The 25390-nt window shown below is 44.1% G+C and overlaps 1 protein-coding gene across 3 annotated transcripts in view; it reads left to right on the top strand.

Moving 5' to 3' along the window:
- Positions 1–25390, top strand: part of LOC142491228 (arachidonate 12-lipoxygenase, 12R-type-like) — a 274903-nt gene that overhangs the window by 233127 nt on the left and 16386 nt on the right. For all 3 annotated transcript variants that reach the window (XM_075593492.1, XM_075593490.1, XM_075593491.1), the window contains exons 8-10: positions 600–803; positions 15643–15729; positions 21623–21792. In XM_075593492.1, coding sequence (XP_075449607.1) covers positions 600–803; positions 15643–15729; positions 21623–21792 — 461 coding nt within the window. The remainder of the gene's footprint in view (positions 1–599; positions 804–15642; positions 15730–21622; positions 21793–25390) is intronic.

Here is a 25390-nt window from a genome sequence, read left to right as displayed (position 1 = left end):
ATGTGCATAATAAAATAATATAATAATATATATTACTCATCTATCTATCTATCTATCTATCTATCTATCTATCTATCTATCTATCTATCTATCTATCTATCTATCTATCTGTCTGTCCAATAGCAGGGAAATAGTATCTGTATGTATTGTGATGCTTACACCACGTTACAGTCTCTTTCTGTCCCAGATTAAGGCAGGAAATATAGTATTTCTCTATTTGGGGTTTATTTACAGGGATAAATAAATCACTAACAGGCCCACCGTCCCTTTAAGTCAAAACAAAATCATAAAATAAACACCTACTCCTCTTAGGAGACTAACTATACATACAGCTTCAGCCCTTGCTAACTGGATGGACAGCTAAGCTTGTTACCACCCCAAACAGGTACTATTATAGCTAAACATATACAGTCTCTGCACACAGCAATAACGTGTTTCACTTATCTGTTTCTCCAGGGTTTGGGCAGATGTCCCAGTTTCAGCGTGGTCTTACATCCTTCCTTCCTAGGGGAGCTCAGCCCCACGAGAGCTCAGAGAATCCCAAAATACTGTTGGTCTTTGTAGAGCAGCTCCATAACTCTCTGTATTGTGTATTACAGTTAGGTCAAACTCCAGGTGAGCAGTGCCCCATTTTCCTGCCCAATGACTCTGACTGGGACTGGACACTTGCCAAGATCTGGGTGCGGAATTCCGAATTCAACTTCCACCAAGTGGTAACTCACCTACTTCACACTCATCTCTTTGCTGAAGTGTTTAACATCGCAACCACAAGGCATCTTCCAATGGGCCACCCTGTGTACAAGGTAAGAGAATGAAACCCACCAATCAACAGAAAAGTGTAAGAGAGATTTACATGCCAGACCCATGGTGAGACCAGGGCAGTCACACAGTGTGAATACTTTGTACGCACCAATTTACTGTATTCCTCAGTGTAACGAGAGACCAGGCATTTACACCTTTATACCGGGATCATATCAATGAGCAAAACCAAGTGTTTATTTATTTTATTTATTTATAAAATGTTTTACCAGGAAGTAATACATTGAGCGTTACCGCTCATTTTCAAGTATGTCCCGGGCATAGAGTTAAATGACAAATAATACATGGTTACAAATACAGTTACATAAGTGAACAGGGTATACATTATACAAGACATTGCGTCCACAGTTACGATAATATATATTATGAGCGTATGTGACTGTTACAGACCAGATTAAAATGTGAGACAGCTTTAGTTTTGAAAGAACTTAAACTGGTGGTGGATGTGAGAGTCTCTGGTAGACTGTTCCTGTTTTGCGATGCACGGTAAGAGAAGGAGGAGCGGCCGGATACTTTGTTGAGCCATGGGACCATGAACAGCCTTTTGGGGTCTGATCTCAGAGGATAATTGCTGCATGTGGTAGGGGTGAGGAGCTTGTTCAGATAGGTGGGTAGCTTGCCCAGAAAGTATTTGAAGGCAAGACAGGAAAAGTGAAGTGCGCCTAGACGAGTGATGACCAATCTAGTTCTTTGAGCATATCGCAGTGTTATAGTTGCATTGGAGACCAAAACGGCATATTGAATTGTAGAGTGTGTCAAGTTTACTAAAGTTTACATGAAAGGAAAAAACATGGGCACTGCGGTTTTCTGCTTAGAAAATGTATTCAGACAGTGATCTGACGTTGCATTATGCCATTTACCTTTGAGAAAGGCCCTTGAGGCCAAAACGTCAGATCACTGTCTGAATACATTTTCTAAGCAGAAATCTGCAGTGCCCAGGTTTTTTCCTTTCAAGTACACCTAGTTTGGCATAGGTTTTGGATGTCAGGGTATCAATGTGCATCCCGAATGTTAAGTGGGAGTCAAACCATATGCCCAGGTATTTAAAACTAGAAACAGGAGTTAGGGTGGTGTTAGCGTTGGTCCTGATCTGGAGCTCAGTCACTGGAAGCTTTAAAAATGTTGCCTTGGTCCCAAATACCATTGTTACAAGTGTAACGGTGTGCTCACCACAAACAAGGTGTGACCACGAGGTCAAGGTGGGGATTTTATAACCCCAACCCACAGCCGCGTGGGCGCGTCTGGAGTGTAGATTGGTCGAGGTAGCCGTGTTGGGGTAGGAGAAGTCAGGATGGTCAATGATACTTGCCGAGGTCTGTACAGGAGAGGTACGGATTGTTGCAGGTACTTAGCCGAGGTCGGGATTGGAGAGTAGCGGATCGTCGTGGGTAAGCCGGGGTCAAAAGCAGAGAGGTGCGGATCATCGTTGGTAAGCCGGGTCAGGAGTGGAGAAGTGCGGAATCCAAAAGCAAGCAGGTTCAGGATCTCTGGAAAAGACAGGCAAGGCAAGACAGCAGGCAGGACTGTAGTGAACACAGTGCACATTCACAAGGTTATGCTCAGCCGATGTGCCAGAGGGCAGGCGGAGCACATATAGGGAGAACAGTCCAATGAAGAGTAAGCATTCTCCCTTTTATGCTTGGCTGTGGTTGGCTGCTGGAACAAACAGGTAAAACTATTGTGCAGTGGAACGAGACAGACATTGCGCGCGTGCGTGGGTGCTGCGCATAGTAGTTGCGTGCTGCGCGACGGTGACATCACCGTGAGAGGGAAGCCTGTAGGTGGGCACAGGGGGGACGGCATTTAGTGCCGAGTGAGAGCCGCTCGTGCTCCTAGAAGGTACGCTGATCTTGGCTGGTCTGTGAGATGCGTTGCGGTAGACAGCGAAGGCAGGGCACCCAGTCACAGGTCTGGGTAAGCTGGGAGCGCGCCGGAAGGGACACGGGTGACGGATCCTTACACTAAGAAGTAAAACAAATTGTCATTTATTCAATTGAAACAGACATACACACAATGGTTTACAATACACAGAGGGAAACACACTTACTGGGGGATCTGGGCTAAAACAACTAACTTTTCCTAACTCAGTCCATAAAACAAAGTCTTTAGGTTACCGGGTGTTACCCGCAAAAGTCCTGGAGCACAATTCGGCATGAGTTACCAGACGCCACCGCTGTATCTGCTCCGGAGATGCCAGAACCCCTTGGCCGGGAGATAGCACCAAACGTCCTGGTACTCTGGCGTGTACTCCCAGCCACGACCGCTACATTCTATTCTGAGAACTTGGCCCCGAAAAGTGGGACTTAGAACATTTCTTGCCTTGAAATTTCTAAAGCCAGCTCGTGTCTATTTCTCCAAGAGCATCATTTGGTCAGTTCCAATTTGCCACTGCTGTCTTGGCGCTTAGAATCTGCTGACCTGATTGGCTGCGGTTAGCCTGTGCCGACCCCATTAGCATTTCTAGCCAATCTCTGAGATCTACTACATACTGAAGCACAGAAGCATCAGTATTAGTAGTCTCCCCTTCCCATCACTCATGGAATAGGTCCAGAGGTCTCCGTACCAAGCAGTTCAAAGGGAGAGAACCCGGTAGATTCTTGCGGTACCTCTCGGTATGCAAACAGAAAGTGCTGCAGGTGAATCTCCCAGTCCTTCCCTTCAGCCTCTATAAAATCTTGCAGCATCTGCTTCAGGGTACCATTGAACCTCTCACAGAATCCATTCGTTTGGGGGTGATAAGGGGTCGTGTGCTGGTGCATCACCCCGCACGCCTCCCAGAGTCACTGTAACCATTCACTCATGAATTGTGACCCTTGATCGGTTAGAATCTCACTAGGGAACCCTACTCTAGTAAAAATCAACAATGCTTTGCTACTGCCCTAGCATCAATGGTGGAAAGTGTTACAGCCTCAGGGTACCGGGTTGCAAAATCCACCACCGTGAGAATGTAACGCTTGTCCGACCAACTGGGAATCATGAGAGGACCCAATATATCCATAGCTACACTCTGGAAATGTTCCCCAATTACCGGTAACGGGTTCAGGGGTGCCCTCACCTGATCACCCGCCTTACCTACTCACTGGCAGGCATCACAGGCATCAAAGGAGCGGCAGAAATCTGCCACTGCCCCCGGCCAGTAGTAATGCTGCACCAGCCGGTCTCTCGTCCGAGTGACCCCCTGATTCCCAGCTAGTGGAATTGAGTGGGCTACCTGTAACAACTAGTGCCTATACTCCTTTGGTACCACTAACTGTCGCCTAATGGTCCAGACCCTATCTAGACACATAGCCATCTGCTCTTTATATAAGAGCACGCTGTGCCATGAGAACCGTTCTGACCCACTGTCTGAGTTAGAATCGGACGCCCAGAGCCTCATGCCCTCCAAGCTGGGATCAGACTTCACTGCATCCCTAAACTGTGTCCCTAATTCTGGCTACCCCTCCTTAGTCTCTAATTCAGGGAAACAGGGAACAGGTAAAGCTGAATGTAAGTCAGTTAATTGTCGCGACCCAGTTTGGCTTACGTGCGTGATCTCCTCAGAGACCGGTGGAACTGTTGGTCCCAAATGCAGGGGGACAGTGGAATCTTTAGGTGCAACTCCTGATGACTGACTCCTGGTAATCGCTGCAACAGGAGCCAGCTCCGCCGTAAAAATGCGTAAAAATGTAAAAACGCATGTTACATGCCCCAAGTCATTGCCAAGGAGAAACTCAGCATCTAATCCAGGCAATATCCCCACCTTCCATGCTCCTGTCCTCCGTCTGGCATGATCACTTGCATCCTTGTAGCTGGGAGCAAATCTTCTGGCCGGAGAATATCAGGTCGGACCAGGGTAACAGTGGCACCAGAGTCCAGCAAGCCGGCTGCTTGGTGAGCTCCGATGGTCACTAGTCACAGATGCCTCTGCCGGACATCGTTGGACTGCATCCCGACTGGTGCAATCTGATGTCCCTCCATCTCCGCTGCTGGTTCCTGGGTGACAAGTGCAGATCTCTCCATGGAGGTTCCCTGCAGTGCTTGTCCGATGGCTGTACTTGGCTCCTCTGGGTGTTCCTGTCGCACACGGGTGACCGCCTCGCAGCTAAAGAGCATTGCCCCTTATGGGGTCCACTGGACCTCGGACGGTCTGGGCAGTCTGGCTTGATGTGCCCAGTCCTGTTGCACTGGTAGCACCTCCGTTCGTGTCGGAACTCTGCAGTTTTGGCTGCGCTGTCCGCTGCTGCAGGTTTACTCTTCCGCTGAGGGGTGCTTTTGGCTCCCTTGCCTGATGTGGCTGTGTCCTGGGTAGCCCCTTTCTTTCACAACACCACCCGACTGGTGGCAAACTCATCAGCCAGCTTTGCTGCGTCTATGTAGATCTTTGGCTTGCGTGCAATGATCCATTCTCACACGTCTGCAGGATACTGCTACAAAAACTGTTCTTTGTATATCAAGTCCCCTGTTACATACCTCCCCTGTTTGTGGGAAGCTCTGGCTTGCCATGGCCAAAGTGAAACCCAGTGACTTGGAAAGGCGCTTAACAACTATAAAGGTGCTCAAAAAAATGACATTAAAAGTTTGTGAAACTGACGAATTCTCTCAACTTTCCAGGGAATATGCACTGATTCCCTTACAACAGTTTAGGATCCAGGGCAGGAAGGGAGCAGCATCATCAGGAACACCATGAAAAAAAATATACAAAACTCATCATAGTGTGGTATGAAAAATAAATATATGTCAATATGTGAAACTTGGCTCTTTAGATAACCTACTTACAAAATGTAAGATATATAATGGCAGGTTTGTAATTGTGATGGATCTTTGGACACCTCAGGTTTTGGGCTGCAGCAAACAGCAGCATACATCAGATAGGGGTGGTGTCAGGCAAGATGATGTTTTCACTCTGGCAGCAGCTTCCAATCAGTCATATGCAATCATACAAAGATAAGGGAAACGATAGTGCTTTACCAAATAACACAAAGTTTTATCGTGAAGACGAGCAGGAAATGTACTCACAATATATTAAATGAGCACATTCACATCATGGTTTCTTTAGGAACCAGGGTATTGGATCGGCAGATGGAGAGATCCCTCACTTCACTCCGCTTCCTTGTCCTCCACGAGGGTGCCCCCTCGTCCGGTGCCAGATGGATGGCGTCTGTCTTCACTTCCTGGCCTGGCGGTGACGACTTCCGGTGGGCGTGAGTAGAGCGGAGAGTAGGGGGAGCGCCGGTCCAAAACTATGCCTCCGTGAATACAGCAGAAAGACAGTTCCCAAACGGTAGATACAGCTGGGCTCTGCTAACTGTCTGCAAATTTCTTTAGCTCAACGCGTTTCACTGCATACCGCAGCTTCCTCAGGAGCAATGATCATGTCCCCTACTGGGTGTTATTTAAATAGCCCATTCAATTAGGGCAATTGGTAATGTAATCATATATAATTGACACAGGATAATTAACATCATTACACACAGAGTCTCCCAAGCTGGGTACATAATCTCTGTGATCCAAAAAACGACGCATAAAATACTTTAATACAATTTATTTAAAAAGAACATAGAACAAGTATATACGTAAATTAAAAATAATTAAATACTAAAATTAATGGGTAGTCGTTAGATCGAGATGCTTAATGGAGAAATCTCGATCTAACGACTACCCATTAATTTTAGTATTTAATTATTTTTAATTTACGTATATACTTGTTCTATGTTCTTTTTAAATAAATTGTATTAAAGTATTTTATGCGTCGTTTTTTGGATCACAGAGATTATGTACCCAGTTTGGGAGACTCTGTGTGTAATGATGTTAATTATCCTGTGTCAATTATATATGATTACATTACCAATTGCCCTAATTGAATGGGCTATTTAAATAGCACCCAGTAGGGGACATGATCATTGCTCCTGAGGAAGCTGCGGTATGCAGTGAAACGCGTTGAGCTAAAGAAATTTGCAGACAGTTAGCAGAGCCCAGCTGTATCTACCGTTTGGGAACTGTCTTTCTGCTGTATTCACGGAGGCATAGTTTTGGACCGGCGCTCCCCCTACTCTCCGCTCTACTCACGCCCACCGGAAGTCGTCACCGCCAGGCCAGGAAGTGACGACAGACGCCATCCATCTGGCACCGGACGAGGGGGCACCCTCGTGGAGGACAAGGAAGCGGAGTGAAGTGAGGGATCTCTCCATCTGCCGATCCAATACCCTGGTTCCTAAAGAAACCATGATGTGAATGTGCTCATTTAATATATTGTGAGTACATTTCCTGCTCGTCTTCACGATAAAACTTTGTGTTATTTGGTAAAGCACTATCGTTTCCCTTATCTTTGTATGATTGCATATGACTGATTGGAAGCTGCTGCCAGAGTGAAAACATCATCTTGCCTGACACCACCCCTATCTGATGTATGCTGCTGTTTGCTGCAGCCCAAAACCTGAGGTGTCCAAAGATCCATCACAATTACAAACCTGCCATTATATATCTTACATTTTGTAAGTAGGTTATCTAAAGAGCCAAGTTTCACATATTGACATATATTTATTTTTCATACCACACTATGATGAGTTTTGTATATTTTTTTTTCTGGGTGTTCCTGATGATGCTGCTCCCTTCCTGCCCTGGATCCTTGCCATGGCCAAAGCCAATCCTTCCATTCTCATTCGAGATCTTTCTGTGACTTAAATGAGGGTGGATGGAGGAAGAGAACCCTCAGTCCCGCTGGGATTGCAGCCCTTTCTCCAGTTTATTTGTTTCTCCTCCCGAAGGTGCTTGAGCTCAGCACTCCTCAGTCACTCGAGCAAGACTTTTCCCAAGTATTGTCTTCTTTCTGAATGCGTGGTCATGAGATTTCCCTTGCATCGGGCGTTCTTCCTTTTGAAGCTAAACTGTATGGCGACAGTTGTAGAGCAGTTAGGACTAGCCCTTTCAGTTTTTCGCCCTTGAAGCTGTCTTTCTGCACTTCCTCCACTCAACGGAGTCGCCAGTTCAGCTTCTTTGGGGTTGAGTTGCACTTCCACCTCCCTTTCCAGAGAATATCCTATCTTCTCCGCTTCACCAGCTAAGGATTTTTCTGGTTTTGATTCGGCACGTATACCTTTTTGTGTTGCCTGTTGGGCCGCTGAAGGTTTTGCTAGTGCTTGCTTAGGTGGTTTAGACTTTGCAACCTTGTTTTTTAGGTGAGCGGTGTTCCCAGCTCTCACTGTACCCCTTTTTTCTTTGGGTTTTTGTGGCTGTGGGATACTGATGCTTGGTCAGGGTCAATACTTGTCTTTGTAGTACTGTAATCTCATCCGCGAGAGATCCCTGTTTTTTTAGTGTGTCTTGCAAGCCTCTTCTCAGGGAATTTATCTGCGCACTTTGCTTTCTCTGAGTTTGTATCAGTGTCTCCTTAATATTCTGGAGCTCTGTAATTTTTGTCGTCAAGGTTGCCGCTGCGTCTGTTTTCTCCTTGGTGTACTGACTCAAGGGGATGGAACAGACTCTCTGTCTCTCCAGCTCTTGCTCCAGTTTCTGGGCCTTCTCCCGCTCCCTCTCATACAGACATCGAAGCTGCGCCTCCAATGATGCTCTGGTGACATGCAGCGTGTCCTTTAGCTCCTCATGATGAAACTATGATGATTGGGAATCTATATAATTTAGACAATTTGATACTAAATGGTGAAAAAATCCTCAAAAAGAGCTCAATATGGTTAGTCCTTTGTAAACTATAAACTCTATAAATTTGTACTGTTCACCTCTAGAATAGATCAAAAAATTTTTTTTGAAAAATTGTTAATACATGATAGTAAAGATAGATGAAAATGATACATATATGAAGATCATCAAAATTTGATGAATTGTATATTTTCAAGTACAATAAAGGATGGTAGTATCAAATGGTCTAAATTATATAGATTATATAGATTCCCAATCATCATAGTTTCATCTCTTCCATCTACCATCATATGTATCATGTACAACATGAACACTACTGTATGTGACAATTATTTCAAGCTTAAATATGTATTTATTTAGATAAATTTATATTTGTGAGATTTATGACATTTATTATTATTATTATGTTTGCACTTGTTATGGTCATAAAAAAGTAATCTATTGATATCAATATTTTATTTACAATGTTTTAGAATAGTATAGTTAGATATAACCATTCACAAATAGCCATTATTACGATATTGGTTGCAATTTGTATTTTTTATTTTGCATTTTTATTTTTTTGCATTATTTTTTTGTATTTTTTATTCTTTCTCAATATTTATTTTTCATTGTTTATTATATGTTCAATTTGTTGTTATATTTTGAAAGGAACCTATTTACATTCATCATTATGGTTCTTTTAACTATGTGTAATTTGTAATTGAGTATTTGGCCATTTTTTGTTTTCATTGATGTATTCACTTACACATTCTCACTTTATATCATGAATCATGTCCTTTTTAAATGTTCTATTCAATCGACAAACATCTAGCACAGATGATCTAATTATATCCAATTGATTTGAACTGCTTTTGATTCGTTTGCTCCATTGGACAAGAACAGTTTAAATAGCCAGTCATTTCAATTGGAATTCATCCCCTGATGAAATCCACTGAGACGGATGAAACGCGTAGGGTCACGTGGTACAGGAACTACGATGGTCGAGCAGCCCAGACGCCAGAGTCAAGACGTCAGTGCAGGAGTTTCATGCTCTGTGACTGGTGATATTTCGAGTGCAGCCGTGCAGACCAGGAATCCCATCCGGGTGACGGAGAGAGGTTCTAACGGTGATACCGGCAACAGCAGAGCTGATTCACAGAAGCAGCAATCGTATGCAGATGGAGAACAACTGTGGAATTTGGACGTCGGTCTGGTGCATGGGCTGGTCCTATAAAATGCTCATTTTTTTTGACAAAGTGTGAGTTGGCAATCGTCTGCTCATGGCAAATTAAAACCTTTTTTATCTGATTTTACACATGGATCGGGCGCTTTTTCTCTTTCTTTTTTTCTGATAGGTATCATTGGGAGGTTGGTGAGTCCAAGAATTAAGCAGCCCGGACCATACAAATTCTTTTAAAAGGACATTCATGGACTTTAAAGTATTGTGTTTTATTGCATATGGTTTTTCCTTTGACACAATTTTAACACGATTTTTTGTCTTTTTTATTTTTCACATACTTTTCCATTTAATTACACTATTTTTTTTAGTACAAAACACACTTTTTCATTTTTTTCAATTTTTAATTTTTTTCATTAATTTTATGCATTTTGCATTTTCTACACATTCATAATATATTCATGTTATGTACATCCACTTGTTCCTGACCACTTTTAATCAATTTTATTATATTGTATAGACATCTGTGCTGGGTGTTTCATTTTTCTGGGTGGGGTTAGAGTTGCAGCAATTTTGGTGTGTGTTGTTAAGGGCGCTGTCTGTGCTTTTTCCCCATATATATATATATATATAATTATAAATATATATATATATATATAAATATATAGACAAAGATAACAGTCTTATAAGAAAAGTCTTTTCTGTCTCTTGTAGTTGTAGGGGAAGGCTTCTTTGTTCTCTTGGTGTCCACACTATTGTGCGATAAGACAATGTCAGGATCCAGGTTTAGAAGTATTGTCCCCTGTGTCTTGCTGGCAGCGTGCAGTCTCTTTTGGCAGCTCAAGACATCTCTGTGTGCAGTCTTTCCTTGGTTCAGCCCCACGTCACGTGAGAGACTAAGGAATTCTCTGCTCCTTTCTGCTTCCTGGGTCAGCTCAGCTCACGTGTGAGCTCAGGAAGAATCTACATTCCTGTCTCAGAGGCAGGCTTTTTCTGACACCTGTAATCAGCCAGGTGGTGTTGGTTAATTGTCTACCAGCAGTTATCCACCACACAGCTGGATTAGAGGCACATTTTTGAACAGGGATCAGTCCCCTGTTACAAGTCCCATGACTGGTATCGACCTGATTGCATGTCCATGTTCACCGCCGGCACTAAGCTAAGGGGAAAGAGAAATTGTGCTTTCCTTGCCTTGTGTAACGTGTGTAGCTCACCGCTTGGTTTGGGAGCTCGCAATCTTCGAGTTTCACGCTATATTATAAGCCCCGCAGTGTATATAACATTGGCTCAATCTGTCCCGCCGCTGCCACCAGTTTTAGAAACCTGTCGTGGAAGACCAGGTTCTACAAAACCTTTTTATAACCGGGATCATGTGATTGAGCAAAACAAGATGGTAAAATAAATGGTAATTTATTTCTCGAAAAAGATGAACACACAATGTTACACAATTCAAGTTTAACACACTTACTGGCGATTGGGCTAACAAATAAATCCATTTCCAGAATGAAATTCCTTCAGATGATCTTTTTAGAGCACTTTCCAATAACCGGTAGTTACTCACAAAAGTCCTGGAACTGTTTTGGGCATTCAATGCCAGACGCGACCACTACGTTCTAAAAAGCAGGACTTAGAAACTTTTATGCCTTAAAAATCCTTGAAGCCGGCTCACGTCTATTCAGTTCTGAGCATCTTTGAATTCGCTGGTGTTGGTTTGGCACTTGGAATCTGCACTCCCCATTGGCTGCATGCTCTCTTAAGCTTTCAGGCCAAACCTGAACAGCCTATCAGAGTGTGGGAATTCTCCTGCCAGCCAATCACTGGTTTGCTGGTATTGTAAAGCCGGGCGGGCACCTTTTCTCAGGTAGCAAAGGGCATGGGCAAACCTGGCACCTCTGCCTCTTTGCATACTGAGCCCACCCGCTGCTTAGGCTGCACAGAGTCTGGATTTTGGCAGATGGTGGCTGGATCGCCTTGTGTTAGTCAAGGATGCGGGTACTCAAGTACAACTGCAGTGCCCCTCCTGTTCTAACAACTTGGCATCCCTGAGTCTTTCAAGAACGGACTCCGGGCAGACACAGAGGCACCAAGCTTGGTTGCAAGCTGGGTTTTCCATAATCCATGAAATAGAGAAGGTCCAGGTACTTGGTCTAATTATTTCTTTGCTGAATTAAACCTGTTATACTGAAGACCGAGTGCCTGGACCTTCTCTATTTCATGTGTACCCCTGGGGACGTTGCAGGACTGTCCCTTATGGTCCGTGGACACCTGCAGGTGATATCTGATTTATAAAGAGTTCTTGTGTTCCAAACCACCTCTTTTAACATTTTTCCATTCCCCGGACGAAGTCTTTTCATTAAGATGAAACGCGTAGGTGGAGGTCTTGAGAAGATTTATTTAGCCTTTCCTTCTCTCTGAACTGTCAGTAGTTTATATCAAAGATTATTTGTATTGGCATTTTCCCCCGTAACTTTGCCCCGACGGACTTTCCAAAACGTGACGTCACATTCACGATCTCGCGGGACTAAGAGCTGGTCAGGAGGAACCCACAGGCAGTGGTAGACAGACGCATACCAACACACGGAGATCCAGCGTCCCACGTGGAGCCAGGGCAGACCGCCGAGCAGCTGGAAGGAGAGGATTGTAATATCCTATATGCTATCTGCTTATATAAAGATATGATAGATATATAATTATCTGCTACTTTGTAAGTAGCTCTCTACTGTTGCGCAGTTTCTAAATACAAACATACTTTCACCATATTTTGCTTTCTCTTTTTTCATTTCAGTGACTTTAATCCATGGTCATTTTGTCCCCAGTCTAATCAATTTTATATTTTAGTAGTATACCATTTATTTGCGCCTGTGTTTTCTTTCTTTTTATTATATATATATATATATATATAGACCATACGATACCGGTTGCAACACGACATCAAGGGACAGCACGCAGGTTAGTAAATCAAAAATGTTCTATATTTGATAGAAGACACAAAAACCGACGTTTCGGTCCCCCAGTGGGACCTTTCTCAAGGTGGTGCTTGTATATGTAACGGTTTTTGTGAACCGGCCTGACCCACCCAATCTCACATTGGCCCCTGTGGTCTAACCGGCCCCCATTACAGTGTGGTAGTGTCTGGTGGTGCACCTGTTGGCAACAGGACTCCTGAGTCTCCCGCATGATGGTGTGTGGGGAGGACCCGTCCAGACAGGCAGCTGAGGTAGTGTGCTGAGTCCTACCTAGTTCCAGTGCAGCGCCTCCACCTCATCAGGGTCCCTTCGGTCACTTGGGGATGGTCCTGGCGAGGAAGTCCTCTGTGGTGCTCCTCTCTGTACATTCACTCCACACATGTACACGAGAGGGTTTGTGATTGAGAACATCTTTATTGCCTGAGTGGGCTAGCTGCCCCTCGCAGTAGATATCTAGCCACTCATGATCAGTCTCTGTGCCTCCCTTAAAAGGTGTATCTCTCCTTAAATAGGGATTCCCTATCCCCGCAGGGATCGCTGCCCTGTGCCAGGTCCCTGGACACAGTCTCCTCTATGGTTACTATAACATAACTCTCAGTCACTTAGGCTAGTACTAGAACTTGAACTCCTGCCAGTACTCCTCCTATTGGCAGAGCTGAACGCAGAACTCAGATAGAACTCTGGCAGAACTAACTTTTAGAAACAGTGCTGTACCTTATGTAACTTCTGAGGCTGACACACTTCTGACATCACTAATCATGGAGTCAGAGCATGTGACCAGTCTCATCCATACACAGGGCACCCCACCAGGGTGTGAGGGCAAACCTCCATAATTACTGCTGGCATGCCCACAACTTACCAGGCCTTACTGTCAGCAGGAGAGATGACTGTAGCCATTTTACATGACCGCTACATATATATAAAGCAGAAAATAGCCGTGTTAGTCCAGTTGTGATAGTATTCAGTATATCAGTATTGCTAGACCTGAAGAAGAGAGGATAACTCTCGAAAGCTTGTCCTATGACATAAATTGTTAGTTCAATAAAAAAGGTATCACCTAATACTGAATAACTCATTTATTCTGCACTATATATATATATAAATGCAATCCACCCCAGCAGGAGCGGACACAGGACAGCACTCAAAGGTGCTGTCCTGTGTCCGCTCCTGCTGGGGTGGTTTGCTTTTTTTCTGTCTATTGGTAAAGGATATGCACCGCACATATTCTTGGTATTTGGAGTGCCAGCTGCCCTGTCTATTATATATAATATATATAATATATACAAAGGATATATAAAGTGATAATAACCTAAATGGATTTTTTATAATAATATATTATTAATATCCTATGTGCTCAATACGTGAATAAATAATATATATATATAATAAACCGTGAAAAAATGGAAAGAAGTGGTAAACCAGTCCTTTTTCAAATGAAGTCCATCAGTAGTAAACAATGAATTCTGGTGTGGGGGTCTCCGGCAGCTCTCAAATAGGGTGAACCACATCCAAGGATTACCTATGGGAAAAAGAGAAGAGAGAGCGCATGCCCCATTGCGTACAATTGTACATTTATTGGAAAAGAGGAGGGGGGGATGGGGAGTGGGGGTGAAAATTCACTCACAATGGTAGGTGAATAAAAGGCAATGTGTGATAAAATCACCGCCAATCTGGTCAGTCAGCATGCAGCTTCAGCAGTCCCAATCTCACTTGACACTGCAGACAGATTGTATCAGATGCAAGACTCCAGAGGCTCCTTCCGAGAGGCAAAACCAAGTTTGTGGAGGTAGAATGGTGTCTTCTACAGCAGCTGGCCGCAATGTTGATCTGCGCTCGATGTGGCCCATCATGCGCATGCGTGGTGATGTAATGCCGCTCCCTGACGCGTTTCGTCACGTAACTGCGACTTTGGGTTGCTGCCTTTGAGAAAGTCGCAGTTATATTGTGGTTCATTAGTATACCATTGAATTTGTTTGTGCCTGATTTTTTTTTGTAAATAATTTCTTTCATGTTTTTTCTTATTATTGAGATTATTGATCTCTTTATTGACTGTCTTGTATGTTTTCTATGGTGCCGTGATGCTATTGGTTGACCGATATCGGTCAAGCTGTCACTCAGTCAGCATACCTCATCATTGGTACTTGTTCCATGGGGGAGGGACATTGGTGTGATTGGAGGATGGCTCTTCCGGTTGATGGCTCCCATAAAGTATCGGCGCCTCGAGCGGAACAATACTCTTTGACAAAGTGCACGGATTGCACAAAAAGCGTCAGAGGTTCCTTTCAAGATTTTTGTTTTAGCTTCAATGTTGCCAAACATTCAATAAATAGTCTTTTTATATAGAGATCCAGTATCGACTTCCTTTCCTCCATTTGTAACGCATCGTTAGCACTTGTGGGTGCGCAGTGCACCCCACTATCTGTGCACCCAAGGAGGATTTTTTCTGCACTTATTGGAATAGCAGCAGACTCTCATTTACCCACAGGGAGGTTATTGTAACATTGATTGATTCTGGTTCACGGTCACATTTTTTTACTTGTTTGTTTTCCCTTGAGTGTTAAAGCTACACTTTTTATTCACTCATATACATGTTTTTTCTGCACAAATTGTTTGGGTGCTATCACTAGGTTTGGGTGCTATCACTAGGTTTGGGTGCTATCACTAGGTTTGGGTGCTGTCACTGGGTGTGGGTGCTGTCACTAGGTTTGGGTGCTATCACTAGGTTTGGGTGCTATCACTAGGTTTGGGTGCTATCACTAGGTTTGGGTGCTATCACTACGTTTGGGTGCTATCACTAGGTTTGGGTGCTGTCACTGGGTGTGGGTGCTGTCACTAGGTGTGGGTGCTATCACTAGGTTTGGGTGCTATCAATAGGTATACACTTTAATGCTTTCACAATACACATTTGTGCGCTGCAGATACTTTTAATTCTCACTGTACCTGAAAGTTCTATGTACAGAGCTGCAGACACTGTCAGCACGATATGACAACACATTATTATTATTACCAGGTATACAAGTAGTCATGTATTTGTCTCTCAGGCTCATATACTTCTCTCACTTCCAGCTCCTGATCCCACACATTCGCTACACGCTGGAAATAAACGTTCTTGCCAGAGGAAACCTCATCGGTCCTGGTGGGCTCTTTGATCAGGTGAGACAATGTTCCATCCGCCCATCATTCACTTCAGTGAGATGTTCCTCTCTGTGAATGCAGAACTCTGGGAAAATCTCATCCTTCCAGCCAATCCCATCCCTTTGTCTTTACACCTGAAATATTACTGTTTGCTCATTTGCATGTCTTAGACAGGTCTGCATCCCCGCCTTTCATCATTATCACCCAGCACACAGTGTTTCCACTGCAGCAAGGGATTCTGGGAAATGATGAGACCCATTAAGGTTGAAACAGTTGTCTGTGGGTAGGTTTGCTGGCTATGCATATTAACCCAGGCTATGCTTAAAGCTATGAAATGCAGCAAGCAAAAGCTTACAGGGGACCATGTTAAATGGTTTTGAAGCAAAAGGTGGCACTGTGTCTAGCGACGTCCGGAGTTGAAAAGCCTCAGAGACCCTAGGTGTTGGGGGGCCGGAATATGTGTAAGTATCCGATATCGGTGTGAAGTATGGGCGCTTCACACTTGGTAGCTGTAACGGAAATGAGGGTAATCAGCGCATTAATAAAGGCAGTGTGCTCGACTGGTTACCCCTATTTGACATTGGGGATGAAGGGGATAATTTTATATGCACCATACATGTACTATTTTTCCCTCTGTCCCTTGTTATCCCCATTTTGCAGGTTTGTTTAGGCCTGCAGTAGTGTATTACATGGTATACCGGCATTACTGGTTTTGGACACAAGAAGCCGCTGAGAGCTCCAAACCGCAAGTTAATTGGATACGCGTGGCGCGGTCTCTTTGTTCCATTGAGAGGTATAGGTATCCATTACTGAGACTGGAAGCCGTAACCGCAGAGTCAATTGAATCAAAGGCTTGCGGTTTTCAGTCTGAAGTGGTTATCGGATACAATGTATCTCCGTCCCGGTTAGCAGCGTAACTTGCAAGGCAGCCGGCAATTGGCGTGGGAACTCGGTCAATGACGTGGGAACTCGGTCAATGACGTGGGAACTCGGTCAATGACGTGGGAACTCGGTCAATGACGTGGGAACTCGGTTAACCAGAAGTCAATTGACATGAGAAGCCCATAGCCCAGCATTGCCAGTCCAAGGAGAAGCTCTAACTCGGGAACGGAAAGGGTTAGCACCCTGAAATTTGGTATGCAGCCCCAGAGTAATACCCCAAGCACACACATATTAAAATTATAACTTTGGGATAAGTAAAACATGTATTTTTAATAAAGTGTATTTTTGGTTGCAGTTTCAAAAGGATAGGCAGGGTAAATTTTTTCTGTTTGCCTTTGATATGCAACTAGTGACAAAATGCTTTTACATACATGAGCTGGGGGCACTTCCTTCTCAAACTTCATAGACCCCCATTGAGGCGACGCCTATAGGTCTAGGGAAGGGTTGCCGTTGAAAGCCCCCAGAGCCGCAAGTGTGAAATAGACTGGATGGTTGCTGAATGAGAGATCCTGGGCTAGTTCACACCTTACGGGCAACCCCACGCCTGGGAGACACCAGGTAAAAAGGGGGAGTACACATATGCTAAGCAGCCAAGGTGTCAATGTCGCACAGGCGCTGTATTAACCGGAAATCCCTATAGTGCCCACGCTGCAAACTGTGGGCCAGTTGGGGATTGGTGAATGGGAATATTCCCCCGAGAGGGATTGGGTGGGTATGTTGAAGATATGATCTCAGACCCTAAATACATGCCCTTCGTCTTTCGTCTTTGTTCTACAATGTGAACGAATTTCCACTTTGCTTCTACAAGCGACTGAGAGCAGCAGCAACGATTCCTAAATGCAACGAGTTAATTACAACGGAACCAAGGACAGACTCTGCTTCAGGATTTCGTTAGTGCTGGGGGATATCTAACGAACCCCAACGGACCAGAACGAACTTTGCCATATTCACGGACTTATTGGGCTGGCATGGTGCGCCCCTGCAAACATGACTGCATTTTAAAAGACAATATTCCGGCGCTTTGTTTTACTTCTGGACATTCTATCCCGTTCTCTCCCACAGTAAGTGTTTTGTCAAGTATATTCTAAGGTTGTCGTGTGTCTGTCTATTAAGGAAATAAATGTCAGTTTTTTTTGCTCAACTTGTGTGCTCAATCTCGTGCCCCAAAATATAAAATTGTTGATAAGTTCTGTCCATCGTGACAGGCTTATATTTACTGGTGGCAGCTTGTGGGATACTGATTGAGCCTATATTGCAGTTTCCTGTGGGGCTCTGTAATGTAGTGAGGACCTCGCAGCTTGCAAGCTCCTCAGACAAGTGGCAACTTACACACACTACCAAAGAAGCACAAGTTAATTTACTGGTCTTTTGACCCATACACCGGGGGCATCATGAGTCAACGCTCAGGACGGTTCCGTTCCTGGAACCGAGAGCAAGTCGTGGAGAGATGTACGGGATATGGCTTAACGACAGACGGTCCTTCCAAGAGTCAGCTGGAGGAAGACTTAGAAGAGTATGAGGGCAGAGCGGCCCTATTAGATGTTGTGGCAGTAGCCAAACCCCAGAATTACTGTCGCCTGGTAAGAGGTTGGTCCCGGTCTGCTAAACAGCTTAGGTGTCAAGTTGGCACATGCTCTGTGCAAACCGGGAAGCAACTTCTGCCCTTTTTGTGAGCTACTGGCAAGTCTGGGATAGGTGGGAAAAGTTATTCCCATGGGGGGATAGGCTGTATATGTTAGGCATAGGATCCTTTACCCTATAAAGATGCCTGCAGCCCAGTCCCAGTGAGATTCATCTGAGATTCAACCAAGAAATATCCTAGTTCCAGCGTCAGCGGATGCGGAGTGTGAGGGGTTAATTACATCGAAACCAAGGATTGTGCCCTCTTCCAGAATTCATTTGAGCTAAGGATTCACAAACTAATCCTGTAAGGACTTTTCGAAATAATTCCTATCGGCGGAGATATAGGGGTGGCAAGTTGCACCCCTAGCCCAGGACTGTTGCATGGCTCAAATCGCACACCCATTTGCATGCGTGCAAGGGTGTCCAGAGACTTTGTTTCATTCAGTGGACATTTTATTTTGTTTCCCCATCCCAGTAAGTGTATATTAACTGTAATTGTGAAGTATTGTGTGTTTGTCTTAAAAGGAAATACATATAGAGTCCAGAATACATTAAAAGTCCCGAATCCTGATATTAATTTGTTGGTAAGACCTGGCTTACTGTGACCCCCCCCCCTCTAGGAGCGACCTCTGGGCGACTCCATGAAGGCTTTTCTGGGAATTTCAAGTGGATTCTCCTGATCATCCTTGCAGCATGAACCCGATGACTAGGAACCCAAGACCTCTCTTCTGGACCAAAACCCTTCCTGTGAAACAGGTAGTACAACAAGCCTCTGGAGAATGTGGAATCCAGGATGGATTGAATCTCGTATTCGGGTTGCCCCTGTCCCATAACGGAGGTGGTGGGTACAACTGGAACCGAGTGTGTGTTCTGGATCACTGGCTTGAGTAGCAAAACATGAAAGACTGACGGAATTCGGATGGACGAGGGCAAGGACAACCGATAAGAAAAATAAATATACCCATAGCGCAGATCAATATAATAAAAGGTATATGTTTATGTATAAACTCAAAAATGCGCACTTACAATATAACAAGTTAAAATCAGCATATCACACTAATGTGTAAAACAGGAGAGAGCACCCAATGCCGTGGCTCACCGCACCGCCTCCGTTAAATGTCCGCAATTCGCAGTGGAGACTCCACGTGTAGCTGTTTGTCTCCCGACAGCCTGCAATGGCTCAGCTCCGTCGCGGTCTCCCGGATGGTGCGTCACTTCCGGTTTGGCTTCCGTTGTGTGCAGTCAATCGGCAGCACGTCTCTCCCCTCTCACTGGTAGTCTGGGCGGTCCCACTCTACGCGTTTCGCCTGACGTGACCCCCAAATTTCAGCGTTCCCCTGCGCCTCCCCCTTTGTTTGTACAGAAAGTGGGGGGCCTCCGGACTTGAACCCGCATTCATGCCTGCCCTCATGCCTGCCCTGTTATGTTAGCCATAGACATTGAAATTGGTATCGGATCACCCCCCATAAAGTAGTTGAAAGTTTCCAAAACATACGGGGACAGGATCACCTGAAATTTCTTGTAATATAAGTTGGTAAAACCATCTGGGCCCGGACTCTTAGCAACCTTTAAAGATGTAATCGCTTCTGCTAGCTCTTCGCTTCTGCTAGCTCTTCCTGAGATATTTTCTTATTCAGGAACTGTAAATCCTCCTCGGAGAGTAAGGGGAGGTTACATTGTTTTAAATATTGCGAGATTGCCTCAGCATTTTTTTTGCTTTCTTTTGGGGATTCTAAGTTATTAAGTTTGGAATAAAAATGTGTGAATTCCTGCGCTATTTTTGTTTTCATCGTAAAGGATTTGTCCAGATTTAGATCTAATTGACGAGATCTGGGATTTAACTCTGAGACCTCTTCATTTTCTGGCTAGCAACCTGTCAGCTTTATTGCCCTTATCGTAGTAGCGTTGATCAGTCCACCTCAATGCTCTCTCTACCTCTTCAAGTTGGAGATGTTTGAGCTCCATTCTTTTTTTTTTCTAAAATTTTATAAAGTTTTCTGAGGGATTGTTTTTATGTTGTTGTTCTATTTTAATAATTTTGTCCATGATAACGTGGTATTGTTTTAGCATGTTTTTTTCCTTTAAGAGGCTATGGATATGAAATCCCCTCTAATTGATGCTTTGTGGGCTTCCCACAACATTGCGGGATCTGAAACTGAGCCCTTATTTATTGAAAAGTAGTCAGATAATTTTGCTTAATTGTGCTTAATTGGGAGATTCAATAGAGAATCATTTAATTTTCATTTATACGAATTGTTTTTTTACAAAGGGTAGAGAGAGAGTCAAATCGATAGGGGAATGGTCTGACCAGGTTCCTGGGCCTATGTTCGACTGGGAAGATGCCTGAAGAATATTTTTGGTACCCAAAAAATAAGCAATCCTTGAGTAGGTCTGGTGTGGTGTTGAGAAAAAAGTATAGTCCCGCTGACCCTGGTGCAGTGCCCTCCAGATATCCACCAGAGAAAAGTCCTTTATCAGGTCTTTACATTTTTGGGACGTTTTTTGAACTTGGGTGGAATGTTTGAAACCTGGGGTGGAGGATGTATCCTGATCCGGGGAGCAATTATTAGGGAAGAGAGGGATTGTTTTTCCGACGATTCTAACACTTTCGTCAGAAAAGATATTTGTTTTTCGTTAGGAGCGTATATATTAATTAGAGATACTGGGGTTCCCGATAAAGAGCCCTGAACACTTAGATATCTGCCCTCAGGGTCTGGAATGACCTTGTTGGGGGCAAATAGCATGTTATTTTTAATTAGTGTTATTCATTTGTTGAAGAATCCCTTTGTAATAACAAGGCTAAACATGGAATGTAGATCAGGAACATTCCGAGGGTTTAAAAGAACGTACACTACTGCACCGACACACTTTATTCGAGCAAATACCCAGTATGTACCTGGCAGATACCTGGAATGCGCCGCTCCTCACCTCTGACCAGCCCCGTTGCGTTTGCCTTCCCAGCCTGGGTTCATGCCTGGCTGACGGGCGGCTGATCTGTTAAATGATAATGATTAGGATTTAATAGGCTGCAATGCTTCGCGTGTCTACCAGATGGCATAAATTCATGAATTGTAATGCAGTATATATATATATATACTGTGCAGTATTGCAGCCAGCGGGAATAAAATGCTTCAATCCCTGCCTGGAAAATAACCCAACTCGGGCAGAAAACAGTCACAAACCTCAATACACCCGGGTATACCCGAATTCGTGGGACTAGCCGAGCTCGAATAAAGTGTGTCGCCAGTGTACATACTGTATCTATATAGACTTACTTTTCAGCAAGATAATATTATTCTGCTATAAATGATTGACCCAATTTCCTTTGTGTGTGTTTTTCTTTCAGGCAGTTGTCACCGGAAATGGGGGAGTCCCTGTTCTTCTGAAAAAAGGCATGGAACGTTTGGACTACGGCTCCCTGTGTCTCCCTGATGACATCCAGACCAGAGGAGTAGAGTCCATTCCACATTACTTTTACAGAGATGATGGGATGAAGATCTGGTCGGCTGTAGAGAGGTACAGAGCCAGAGAAAATAAATAACCCACAGGTTGCCCGGGACTCTGCACCACTCAATAGGACTTGTGGTCTGTAGACTCCTTCTCACAGGATTACCGACGAGTCAATTCTTAGTTCAAATCACCATTTTTACTTCTCAGGAACATGCATGAAATAAAATGTTTCAGGGTGCACACAGACTTTCTTCAGGTTAGATGTAGCTTATATACCCCCGTCTCGAGCTGTTATATACCCCCGTCTCGTTTCTGGTGCCAAATAAGGTATTTCGCCCTATTTCCTGTTCAAACTAAGTTCTGTTATTCACAAAGCAGTGATAACCGTGCAGTATTGCGCTATAATGGCTTTTTATGCCCCTAAACTGTCAGAGACAAAAAAAGTCCCCGTGGGTGTCCGAGGGCCTCACAGAAGTCTGGGGGTCCTCAGGTGGTCCCCATGGGTTTCTGAGGGTATCCGCTGGCCTGCGGAACCAATCCTGTGCTGGTAAAAAAGTGCAATACATTACTATAGATACACCCCCCTACAAAGAACACATACAGTAGAGTAATGGACAAAATTACTATTTTTCGGATATGAATAATAGTGCATTTGCTATGTAAAATTAAACATAAATCAGCAGAATAAGTAAATGAAACTAGCACTTACCCCTGCCAGGATGAAGGCTGTCCTCATCCTCCGTGGACATCAACAATACAATAAAAATTACTCTTATGGCCCCTAACCCCCTAATCACCTTAGCGGTTAGTAACCGATATAGTAATTAAGGGGTTAACCCAACATCACCCGCTACCCACCAACCCTACCCAGGGATACCACTCCCGCTACCCATTGTTTGGCACAGTGTTAAAGTATGCCCTTATAATATGGGCATACTGTACTTTGCCACTATAGAATAAATGGGGAAGCTAAAAAATAAATAAACAGGCCCAAAATAAAACACATTCCATAGAAAAATAAACACATTACAAATGCCAATATTCCAATTGTTTGGCACAGTATTAAAGCATGCCCATATAATATGGGCATGATTTAACACTATGGCAGTCAATGGCCAACCTAAAAAATAAACAACCACCAACAATATTCAATTGAATTTAAACAATAACCAAATAAAAAATCAATTAACAAAATTACCAGCAATAAATAAAGCAAATACCAAATAAACACCAAAATTAAAAATTGATATACCAAAAAAAACATCAATAAATAAAAGAAAACTACAAATAAGCACCATTAATAAAAAGCAAAAGGCCAAAAATAAACCACAATTAAAAAGCAAACACCAAAAAAATTACAGAAATAAACTATTGAAAACACAACAAAAATCCCATAATTCAAAATCAAAACACAAAATAAATAGCAGAAATAATTAAAAGCAAAGAACCAAAATACATGCTTTGTGAATAGGCCCCAGTGTATTATTGTATAAATAGCTTGTACAGTATACCCTTATTCTATTCCTTTGCGTTCCAGCAGCCTTTTCAGGTGGAACGCATTATGTCATTCGATGATTTGACACCCTGAACCCCGAACTGGATGTCTGAGGGGTTAATTTGAAGTATCTAGGGGAGTGACAATGCCCATTCCGGTCCGTCAATCGATTGGTTCCAAAATGAAAACTTAAATTAGAGCGAAAATGGGGAGGAATACCTTGTTTGGTGCCAAAAACTAGTACTAACAGCTTCAGAAGGGGGTATATAAGCTAGATGGGTATGAGAATGGTTTAACAACTTACCTGAAACGTCGTATTTTCAACCATTCCTGAGAAGTCAAAATAGTGATTTGAACTAAGAATTGACTCTCCGTTTATCCCATGTGAAGGAATCTACAGACCGTGAGTCCTCCTGTGCACTGAGCGGAGTCCCTCCAAGCTGTGGGTTGTTTCTGAACTGATTTGGCGCACCTAAGGATACCAGCACCCTTACAGTACTGTATATAGAGTATCTTGAATGTATTTACCTATACGCTCTTTTTTATTCTCTCTTTTGTTTGGAAGTACGGAGCCAAGTTGGCTAAATTGGGAGATCACACAATTACTAACCTTGCTGTATTCAGACTGGCATTAAGATTAGGAAAGATGCACATGTGTTTCTGAATAACATTCTCAAGCGGTGTTTCTCCCACCCTCTGAGAGATTTGCTGTGCTACCAGGTGGGCAGTGCTAGTACCTGCTGGCTTACAGGATACCGAGGTGTCGCCGGTGGTAATGGGGACATCAGGACAGGCTTCTGGGGTAGATGATTAGTCTTTATCTCATTGGTGTCAGCGCCTCCATCTCTTACAGGCTCCAGGAATGTGAAGGCAGTCCCTGCAGGAGAACTCACTTCTTCCCCAGGCAGACTGCACACCCAGGCAGAAGTATATTTTATAACGAGATTGATCTTTATTCTTCTCTCAGCATATAATAGCATACACTGGGTATCTTAGGCCTCCAACCTCCAGATGGTCCCTGGACTCACACCCCAGCCATGGGCACCAAGGGCGGTCCGAACTCTTCCTTTACTCCTTGATAGAGTAAGGGGTATGGTGCTCACCCCCACTCCCCCTAGGGGAGGGGACAGACAATGCCAGAACCCTTAACACCTCTGCGTGAGACCATTCTCTCTCAAGGGGGAGAGACAACTGCAACAATTTGGTAGTGCAGCCCCTTAAGTACCGAGGGGGAAGGTCCAAGGTCTGAATACTTTATTGGGCAGAACACAGGCCTTGGCCTGCCACCTCTCTGTCACTTAAGGACACTGCTTGCTGGTGCATGGAAAACCCTGAATTGGTCCTGACACTGCCTGCATTGTTACCAAGGCTTACATGTCAGGGAGGGCACGTTAGTAGCCAAGCCAGGTATGGCTACACTCTTCCTCTGGTGGAAAATCCAACGTCCCCACTTGGAACCGAATTTGAAGGTACCATCCTTCAGATGAACAACCTAAAACAAGATAACAATTTGTTAACACTCATCATTGGTGATTGATCTCATACACCTTATTACAGTGGTGAAATATTGTGGGTTACTCCCAACATGGAGAACCTGTACCCCCTCAATAATAATGGGATGAGCCATGCTTTTTAACAAGCTTGCCTGCATAATCAGGAACCATTACTGAAAACATCCTCTGGGGTTCTGCTCAGGCAGGTGCTCTACCGTGTCCATCTAAATTGAGAACCCCACTTTCCATACCCCCATTAATTTTGTGATCCGATCTTCAGACTGGAAGATAGAATGGTGGCATTTAGATGATATATAGGCCAGTATGACACCGGAGCATGAGAATTTCCCTGCCAGCCAATCACCGATTTGCCGGTATTGTACAGCTGGGTGGGCACCTTTTCTCAGTCTGTACAGGGGCATGCACCAACCTGGCACCTCTGCCGCTTTGCATTCTGAGCCCACCACTGTCCAGTCTCCACATAGTCTGGCTTCTGGCAAATGGTGGCCGGAGAGAGCCCTGTGTTAGCCCAGGATGCGGGTACTGAAGCAGATGTCAGGATGGGGGAATGTATTCATGTCAGGATGTGGGTACTTGAGTGTAACTCCGGTACTCCGCCTACCCTAACACCTTGGCATCTCTGAAACTTTCAACTCCAGGACCCGAGCAGACACAG

Source organism: Ascaphus truei, chromosome 3, assembly GCF_040206685.1.
Source record: "Ascaphus truei isolate aAscTru1 chromosome 3, aAscTru1.hap1, whole genome shotgun sequence".
Lineage (NCBI taxonomy): Eukaryota > Metazoa > Chordata > Amphibia > Anura > Ascaphidae > Ascaphus > Ascaphus truei.
This window is presented reverse-complemented; position numbering and strand designations above follow the sequence as displayed.